This window comes from Anser brachyrhynchus, assembly GCF_964034855.1.
Source record: "Anser brachyrhynchus genome assembly, chromosome: 20".
Classification (NCBI taxonomy): Eukaryota; Metazoa; Chordata; class Aves; order Anseriformes; family Anatidae; genus Anser; species Anser brachyrhynchus.
Window position 1 is genome coordinate 7,552,183 of NC_137713.1, and position 9,873 is coordinate 7,562,055.

The following is a 9,873-nucleotide window of genomic DNA, read 5'->3' on the forward strand; positions in this document are numbered from 1 at the left end:
AGTCAATGCGTATCTAAGTTTATTCCATCACTCATCCCGCAGAACTCAACATCTATTGAAATCATTTATGAAGACTACAAGTGTGAATAGCTGCAGAAGTTTTGCAATTCCAAGACACCATATATAGCTTCTAAAAAAAGCAAATTTAGCCTTCCCAGCAAAGCCTCAGCAAGCATCGCACCCTTCCCCGGATCACGTTTCTGAGCTACCCATGTCAGAGAGCAAAACATCATCTACCACACATCTAAAGTCAATTAGTTTATGGAGAGGTAGGAGAAGCAGCCCTAAATCTCCCTGGCCCTTGGGCGCATGCTGTCGGTGCTGAGCATCCCACAGCCCCAGCTCCATCCTTTGCACAGCCATCCTAAAATCCCCAAGATGCTGTGGGTTGATTTACCCCGTGCCCAGTGGGACAGGCGTGGGTTGGTCCCTCTGTGTTTGTTCTCCGCTTCCATTTATGAGTATTTTGCATTTTTTCCGCGGGCCATGGCTACTATAAATAAACCTCTGCTGCCCGTAGCAGATGTGAAGCCGACTGCTGCCTGCACGTGCAGTTTGAGGTCCCAGCTTCCCAGCAGAACAGATCTGAATCAGCAATGAAACATTAATTGGAAGCCACAAGATTCTCCTGTCTTAGGAGGAGAATTTTAATTGCAGGCCATGCTAACGTTGGTCTCTTCCAGCACCGGGCAGCTGGGCGGGCACAAGGGGTGCCGGAACCTGCTCCCCAAATCACAGCCTCTCCTCCCGTCAATTTTTCCCCAAATCAACCTAAATTTCCCACCAGCAGCTCCCCATTCATCATGCCCACCACCAGCAATAGGCCCGTTTGGCTCGTTCAGCCTCCTAAGGGGCCAGAGGTTGAACAGACCGAATGACCCCGAGCCCAGAGCTGCGGGGACTGCCCAAAATACACAAGGCAGGGCAGGGCGGAGAGCCCCGAGCACCCGTGGGGCTCAGCCCCAAAAGCAGCACCTCCCTTCACGCCAGGTGACTTGGCACCAGCCATGCTGCCTTCAGGCCGAGGTCCCTGCTCCAACGCGACCGTGTGCCGGAGCTGAGCGGTGTGGTGCTGGCACGCGTCTGAAAGGGCCCCGAGAAATGCTGCGGACCCAGCGCACGGCCGAGCTACGGGGACAAGGCAGCGCGCCGAGCGGCTCGGCTTTCCGGCTGAGCGCCGCTATCTGCTCGCTCTGCCAAAGCCCAGCAGGACCGATTGCTTTCGGATAATTCAATAAACGGGAGCAAAATGGGAATTCTCAAATAGCAGAATACATTGAAACGCAAGCTTAAGAGTCGTACCCCCCCCCCCAGTTTTCTGGCTAAATTTAGTCCGCTCCGTGTCGCGCTGCACTTGAAACAGGATTGAATGAGCTATTGCAGCTGAGGAGAGGAGCTTTTATCTCGCCTTTCCCACGTCGCTCGGTGACGACTGAGCGCTGGGGGACATCGGGGCCGTGTCCTGCAGACGGCTCTCCCACAGCGAGGCTGCTGATTTCCGAGCTGGGGCCGGGGGGCGAAGCGTTGCCTCCATCCGACGAGGCAGAAAGCGAAGCTGCAGCGAAGCGGGCGGCGGGCGCGAGGGGCCAGATCCTGCCGCGGGAGGAGCGGCGGGGCTGAGCCCGGCGTCACTGCCACATGTCGCCCGCGTCCCCGTTCTCGTGGAACTTGTGCACGTGGTCGGCGTACCTGGGGAAAGGGCACAGCTGGTTAACGTGGGGCGCTTCGCCTCGGGGTGCTAGCCTCGATGATTAGCACTTCCAGACACGGGGGAAGTCAAGGCAGGGGCCTGATCCTGATCTCCGCCTTCACACCAGTTTTTAGCTGCTTTCCCACCCCCGTTTCCCACCCTCTCTTCCAGCACGGGTGCTCAAACACCCCGCTGCAACCCCCCCGCCCGGGCAGCCGCCGCTGCCGACCCCGCGCAGGATCGGGCCCCGCTCACACCCACTTCTTGGCGCAGAACGCGGCACAGTCCCTGCCCACGCTCTCGCTCCAGGCGGTTTTGTAGAGAACCTGCAAAATAAGGAATGCAGTCAGGTGCGGGCTCACGTGCCAGCCTCTGCCTGGCGTGTCGCTGCCGTGACACCCCGCGACATCCTGTCCCCATCACAACATCCCACCCCCACCGCGACATCCCGCGACATCCCGTCCCCTCCGCGTCGATCAGAGCCCCACGGCAAAGGATGGGTACAAGCATTTCTGCACCCTCACATTACCGGAGCAGAAACCCAGCGTGTGGCTGCGGCGTTGCCCTCCCGGAGGCCGGGCTGATGTTTTGCAGCACGTTATTTTTGCCGGGGAAGCGTGCTGCAGCGGTTTGGAGCAAGATGTCTGAGGTTGCCGGTGGACGGTGAAGGCTTTGGAGCCGTGGTTTGGGCACTGGCTTGGGGGAGGTCATGGCTCGGTTTGGCTTCTTTTTCCTTCGTGATTGAGACCACAGAAGGCAGCACAGGGAAGGGGCGACAGCCACTTGCCTTCCCTGGGCTTGCCGCAGAGACGTTTCTGTAGCAGCAGGGCTGCAGGATTGCCCAGTCCTGGGCTTGGGCTCCAGGCCCTTCTGTGTCTGGATGAAGCTGGATCATCCCAACCATGCAATATTTATGATTTATTTTTTTTTTAGGTTAGAGCTTTAAACTTTAATGATGCCTAACTTTTTATTTTCTTTGCTCCTTTCCTCACCAAAATAACACGAGGTTGGATTAATTCTGAGACGATCAGGATAGAAATATTGTTCTGACTTGTCTTTCATCTTGTTTCATTGTTTAATTATTGATGTTTAGATTTTTTTTTTCCTTGAAAAGCTAACTAACCCCCAGCAACTGAGCAAGGCTACGGGAGCTTGCATCGTGAGGAACACGACGGTCCTGGCAGCACGGGCTGCAGCCCCAGCATCACTCCCAGCACCGGCAGTGAACAAGCAGAAGGGCTGGGGGAAGGCAGCTGTGGATACAGCCTGCAGGATCTGGCCCCTGCAGCAAGGAGGGAGCCTTCTCCACGGCCACCCCTATTCCTAACCCAAACCTCTGCTTCTGACCCTGATGTACAGTGGGGGAAATTCAAAAACTGGAGAGAAGCAGAGCCCCAGGGCAAGGGGGAAATGCAGAACTCAGTGCCCACAGAGGTGACCTGGCACCCAGGGTTGTACCCAGCAAGCAGGGAGGTGGCGTTGCACGGGGCCTGGAAGCACGTGGCCTGCTCCACGTGGCTGTGTTTTACTCCTAAAACCTCTTACGCTTACCAGGAAGACGAGGCAGTGCAGGAGCAGCGTGTAGAAGAAGGCGATGGTGCGAGCTGTCTTGTTGGACAGGATGAGCCGCCCCTGCAGCGAGAGCAGAAATCCCATTTCAGCACGGGTCAGGGGACTCAGCGCCCAGGGTGATTCGCCCGAAATCAAGGGGAATTCAAGGCCGTGAACCGCGGGGCTTCGTGCCGGGCCGCCCCTGCCGAAAACTCTCCCGAGGGCTCGTTCTGAGCTTTCTGCCTGGCTCTGCCCCGCGCAGCCCTGCCTGCAGCTCAGCACGCGCCGCAGAGGAGCCCCGGCAGTAATTAAGTCTCGCACATCTTTAATTCATGAGCTGGTGGAAGTCGTGAGCTGCAGCATCCCTTCGCCAGCCACCTGGGCACATGCTCCACGGGTATTTCCGAGGGCTGCATTAAAACCCTTTGCGCCTGGGTGCACGATGTCCGAGCACCCCAGAACACGTAAAGCTCCCGAGGACGCTGGGCACCACCAGACTATCGATTTTAGGGGAGCTGCGTGCCTGAGGATGGATGGAGGCTCATGGCTGGAGCTGGTGGCATTGCCGTGACACCACATCCCAAGGGGAAAATCTGTGTGCCCATCCCGTCAAAAGAGCCAAACTCAGGAGCACCCACAGCCTAGAAAAGCAGCTTGTGAAGAACACATCCTGCCTTCCTACATCGCCACTTTTTACTCTTGCTGTAAAAGCTAGGGATTCATTATGGACATAAGCAAATTCCCCAAAACACCATGCGGGATTTCCGAGGCTGGCATTAAAACCCACAGATCTCCCACCAAACCAACCCCATGCTGAAATCGTCTTGTCTATTCACAGCCACGGCGGAGGCTGCTGTAACAAACAAGATTATGTTCTTAAATATTCCCAAGGAGTAACTCCCGTAAGTCAGTTTTTTGTAAATGCCTTTCATTAATTCTCCGTGGTGCTGGCACGCCACCCAATCCATATTCATGCTGGCATTTGCTTAGTTTTTATGCAAATGACAACTTTGCCTTTATTACGAGATATTTCTGTATTCTGTGGCTGTTGCAGACCAGCGCTCCCGTGTTAACCTCTGTTGTGCCAGATATCTGGGGTTAACATCCCACACCGACCCTGAATGTCACAAATCCAAGTATAAATCAGATTGTCTCGATGCCCACGTCCCGTTTTAACTCTGAAAGCAGCACTCCTTCCTACGAGATGGCAGCCAAGCCCTGCCATGAGGAGCCTTTGCTGCTGTGGACACCGACAATGCCCCAGTATTTTCCCCGATGTTTTTTTGGAAGAAAAGAGAGCAGGAAGGCTCAGGGCACGGGAAGAGGTTATTGCACCCATCTCTGGAGGTTTCTGGGGGTGACCATGGGGCTGCAGGTACTTAGACGTGATGTGAAGGACGGGGTACAGCGTTAGCTGGGGCCAGCTGCGGGCTCCTCCTCAGTAATTTCAGGGGGAGGTTTGGGAAGGCAGCAAAAGGCTCCAGAGCCATGGGCGTGCACATGGGTGGCTGACAGCGACTCACAATGACCCTGCGGGACGCCAGAGCTGTCCCCGAGCTCCCAGCCATGACACCGCAGTGGGCTGCGGCATCGGGGCTGGGTCACCCGATCCCAGCAGGTCCCTGGGGAGAAGCGGGGGAAAGGAAAGGGCGAGTGAGGAAAGCGAAGTCTCGCCCCTCCTCTCTGCTGTAACAGCCTCCTGCTACTGCCATGAGGGAGGATGCAGAGCCCACCTTCCTCTGCCAGCAAGGAGGTAGCATGGGGTCAGCACCCCATAACTGCTGTGAGCTGCGCCCAGGCTCCAGGAGGAGGCAGCGTTTTGAGAAAAACGTCCAGAAAAATTAACCTTTCAGCAGAGGGAAAACAGAGAAGCTGCTGCTGGCCGGCACTCCCTAGCAGAGATGTAAAATTCTGGGGACTGCAGCATGGCCCTGGCACGCTCTGCACCCCTGCCCGGGGCAGGGAAGGGTTTGCCCCCGCCCCGCAGCGCACTCACCATGCTCAGCGTGGCTTTATCCCAGGGGCTGAGGCTCAGGTACTTGCGCTGGCGCTCCTGCAAGCACAAAGTACAAGAAGCTGGGTTTGGGGCTCGAAGGGCTGATTTGAGGGATGAGAATCAGGGAGGGTTTGGTGCTGGAGGGGCTGGTGTGGAGGGAGGGTGCCGAGGGCTGCCCCTACCTTCCTGCTGAAGGAGGAGAAGGGGTCCAGGCGCTCTTCGTACTGCGAGGAGTAGCGCAGCTCAGTGTCGTCCCTGCTGCTGCCCTGCAGGAGTGAAGGCAGGGTGAGAACCTCGGCTGGCACAGCTGCACATCCTTATCCCCGTGTAACCGATTTATGGATGGGCAGCAAGGGCCGGAGCCCCCATGTCCCCCCCCCAGGCACTTGTACTGCCCTCCCTGGCCTCGTTTGGAGGAAACGATCCCGACAAATGGAGCAGCGCAGCCCCAAACTGGCCACAGGGCCGGCAGGACCAAGGTGTTATTGCACATCACCCCCCAAATCCCTGCCAGATCAGGCATAATGGGGACAGTGGTTTATGAGGAGGAAATCCCTGTTAACCCCACACCTACTATTAGCAGGGCAAAGGGCGAGGAAAATTAAGGAACCCCCTTAACAGAAGCGGAAGATGAGGCTGGGTTCAGACGCTCAGTTTTAACCCCGCAGGATGGAGGCTCCCCTGCTGCAGCACCCCCATAACGCTGCCATGCCAGGAGGGCTTCCCGTGGGTGCCCCCGTCCTGCCCCTCATCCTGCACAGCCACCGGTGGCTCGGGTTCAAGGCGGGCAAACCCCGCTGCCAGCAGACCTTTAGCAAATGTGCCCTTACGTGCCGCAACGCGATACCCCGATGAGCTGAGATCCCGATTTAGGGGCTATGAAGTCACTAGATCCTGGCCTTATTGAATGATCTTTGATGATTATTTTTAACTTGTCACATGCCTGATTAGGTCGTGAATTATGCAACGCGACGCGCGGGAGGCTTGTGCTCTTTAGCTCACACGAATGGCATCCAGGGGTTGCCTTGTGGCACCAGATAAACACGGGGATGATCTTCCGCGGGAGACACTGGCAAAAATGTCAGAGGGGCCAGCCTCACTCAGGCATAAGTACGAGATCCAAATAAGGCCCTGCACGGCTGTGGGAGTCTCCCATCCTCAAACGCTGTTAAAATGTCCATCAATAAAACGGGCTCGGCGCAGGCAGCGCGGAGAGGCAGCAGCTGTTGGGGTGGCAGCATTTCCGCAGGGGGTGCGGCGTGAGCAGCAAAGCCTGGCCCCACTCCCATCTCCTCCTGGCGTTACTGGGATAAGTGGGAGGGTTAGGGGCCGGTTCCTGCTCTTTCAGGGACAGCCCTGGCTGCCCAGAAGGGCAGAAGCAGAGCAGCTCTCTGCTGGCTGCAAGAAATTTGGGCTAAAACCCCGCCGGAGCAGCCCCTGGCTCAGGCACGCAGCCGATGCTCGCAGCTATTCCCCCGCCTGGCACACGGCGAGAGCGAAGCGCCGTGCTCAGCCCCGAGGTCTCTGAGCTCAGCTGTGCGACCGAAAGCTTGCAGAGGCAGATGAATGGCCTGAGCCAACCTCCCGCACACCAGCGGTGGGCAATGACTCACCGCACTGTGGGAGGAATGATTTCTCAGCCTCCAACTATGGGGATTTCTTGCAGGAGAGCCCGATTTAACCGCTTGCTGCCTGGCTGGGCAGGAGCATCCACAGCGTGCCTGCCAGAGCATCATGCTGCAGGCAGCGAGCAGCAAAGACATTGTAGGGGTTATTTTGGGGAGGAAACGTGAGAATCTGACACCCTTCGGCACAGTTCAGCACTGCTGGCCCAGCAGGTGGTCTGGGCGCCCGCTCCTCTAGGTACATCTCTGCATCCTTCTTCGCCCCAGTTATCCCCAGCTTTCCAACACGAGATGCACACGGGTAATGTGCACCTTCCCCCTGCTCTCGTGCACTGTGGGGAACGGTCTGCGCTTGGGGTCTGCCTGTCTGTGCAAACCCACCCGCGGGACGGATGGACGGACGGACGGACAGCCACTCACCCGGCCGGGGTAGCTCTGGAGGAACTTGATCTTCTCGTAGAGCTTGATGTTGTCGGCTCGCAGGTTGTCCAGCTCGCTCTGCAGCGCCTGCACCGTGTGCTGCATCATGCGGTTCTCCTGCAGAGGGGAGCAGGGGGCTGTTAGCAGTGAGGTCGAGGAGAAGGGAGATGGGGGCTGTCTGGTGCACCCACCAGGATCCAGCCCAGTGCCCACAGCCCCACCAGCTCCCCATCCCGATGTGGGATGCAGAGCCACAAAGCTGAGCTGGGGCTTCAGTGCAGCCCCAGGAAGGACCGGATGCTCACGGTCATGCCAGGCCGGTGTCACCTCACCATGCAAACGCGGGCAGCTCACTGAATCTCCAAATCCCAGGACAGCTGAGGTTGGCATGGGCCAATCCTTACCAGACTGAGGTCCCTGGATCTAAAGATGCTGGGCATCCTCAGTGTCACAGCAGCAGAGCTGCACGGCTCCACTGCTGGTTCAACAAAGCCGTGCAACAAGAGCGGTGGGGAGGCGAGGGGAGGTGGGGGGCACCCCGAGGTACAGGGGCAGCCGTGAGGTTGGCAGCACGGAGGGGAGACGAGGGCAGGTGACAAAATGCGTTGGGACACAACTTGTTGCCACCATGCAGCAAAATGTGGCAGGACCAGGAGTAAACGCTCGGCTTTGCCACCCCTGATGCAGCACCACGTTCATCACCACGCTCTCCCCTCCCAGTAATTCAAATCCCTCAGCTTTCAATTAAAATTGCTCCTTAATTAAAATGGCCCCAGCTGCTGGGGCAGCCAAGGTGGGCAACGGGCAATGCAGAGCCAGCCTGCCAGCTGGTTATTTTGAGCTGTGCTTCAGCTGGGTAAAGTTCCTGCAGCGGTGCTGCTGGCATTGTGCTGATAATAAACCCCCTGCAGGCCACTGAAGCAGCCAGCGCCAGCACGCAGGTGCCACCATCCCCTCGCCACGTACCCCCTCCAGCTCCTGGTTCCTGGCTCGGAAGCGCTCCCGCTGGCTGGAGATGATGGAGAGGAGCGAGTCCACCTGTCCCTCGGGGAATGTGGCTCCGGGCACCGGCGGGAGACCTGCGGACAGCGCTCAGCTTCAGACACAACCCGGCGGACGCCCGCCACCCGCCCTGCAGCAGCAGGGCTTGCTCGCCCACAGCCACCACCGGCTTGCCGTGCCCCAGTTTGTGGGTGCCCCATGGGGGGCGCCGTGCCCATCGCCCCCTCCCTCCCCGCCTGCCTTCCCAGCAGCAGGAGGCCCCAGCGGCCGCGGAGAGCTGCGTCCCCCAGGGCTGTGACTCCATGGCTGCGCAGAGCAGCTATTCCCAGCGCAGGATGGGTGGCTGCAGGTCGTTTGGCTTGGTGGGACTGCTGCCGTGATGCTGTTTATCGTGGGTTTGCAAAACGTTTCAAAACAAATTAAAAAAAAAAAAAAAGAGGAAAGGAAGTGGGGTTTTCTTCCAGAAGAGCCAACCGTCGTTATTTGTTTGATTCATTTTATCCTGCAGACCTCAGTGCAGGAGCTGATGTAAAGGAAACATTTAGCTCACTGGCTCCAGAAGGGATTTGGTGGGGAAAGAGCAAAATCCAAAGCACGGGGTGCGTGCTTTAGCCCAGGTTCAACATCTTGGCATGCGCCTGCTGCCCTGTCTCAGGAGGACCAGCAAACCGTGCTGAACGTGGAAAACCCATCACCATCCCTGCTGAAGGCCATGTCTGCACCTTGATGCCTTGAGCATCCTCGTGTTGCCATCCCCTGGAGGTGACTGCCACCCTGCCCATCCCTCTGGGATGGTTCCCTGGCATCCTGTGTGGGTTTGTGCCTGCCTCTCACCGTAAAACAGCGCGGTGGCCTCCTTGATGGGCTCCGGTATCTTCTCCAGGCTGGGGACGGCTGCGCCCTGGGTGGTGCAAGCAGAAAGGCTTCAGCATTTCCCACCTGGAACCAGCAGCCCCATGGGGAGTGTCACTGCCAGATGGGCTGTCAGCAAGGGTCAAGCCCGAGACAGTGCGGAGAGGTGATGTTCAACCTTCAAACCTGTCCTGTCCCCAGGGAGGAGAAGGACGGGGTGGTCTCCCAATGCTACCTCCTCCCATGCCAGCACTGTCCTGTGCACGGGCACGTTGCACCATGCAGCTGGGCGAGGGGCAGGAAGATAAAAAGAAAGAAAAGGGGAAAAAAGAGAAGAAGAAAAAAAAGAGGAGGAGGTGGAACAACCCCCATGCCTGCTCTGGGCCCGCCACCAGCGGTGGTCAACCCCCGGGGCCACCTTGAGCCATCCCTGGGGGCTGATGGAGCCGAGGTTACCTCCGCGTCCGGGCGGTGCACGGCGGAGAGGGCCTGGATGGTGCTGAGGTCGTGCTCCAGCTTGGCGACGAGCTCCTTCTGGCCAGCCAGCGTGGCCGCGGCCTCCGTCAGCTGGATCTGCAGCTCCGCGCAGCGCACTGCAAAACAGAGCCGGGGCCGTCACCCGGGGGTGCCCCAACGCCACTCGCTGCACCCAGGGGACTCCAGAAGGGGGCAGAGATCCCTGCCTGGGGCACCAAAGCCAGCCTGCGGGCAGTGACCCCGATTCCTTCAGGGCTCTG

The 9,873-nt window shown here is 58.3% G+C and overlaps 1 protein-coding gene across 1 annotated transcript in view; it reads right to left on the minus strand.

Annotated features, from left to right (window-relative positions):
- Positions 1-9,873, minus strand: part of CUX1 (cut like homeobox 1) — a 268,818-nt gene continuing 258,945 nt past the window's right edge. Inside the window, exons 15-23 of the mRNA XM_080563165.1 lie at positions 9,593-9,729; positions 9,119-9,185; positions 8,249-8,361; positions 7,283-7,399; positions 5,420-5,503; positions 5,238-5,294; positions 3,242-3,322; positions 1,952-2,016; positions 1-1,689 (exon numbers count right to left, since the gene is read on the minus strand). Of these exons, the coding sequence (XP_080419291.1) occupies positions 1,629-1,689; positions 1,952-2,016; positions 3,242-3,322; positions 5,238-5,294; positions 5,420-5,503; positions 7,283-7,399; positions 8,249-8,361; positions 9,119-9,185; positions 9,593-9,729 (782 nt within the window). The 3' untranslated portion in view covers positions 1-1,628. The remainder of the gene's footprint in view (positions 1,690-1,951; positions 2,017-3,241; positions 3,323-5,237; positions 5,295-5,419; positions 5,504-7,282; positions 7,400-8,248; positions 8,362-9,118; positions 9,186-9,592; positions 9,730-9,873) is intronic.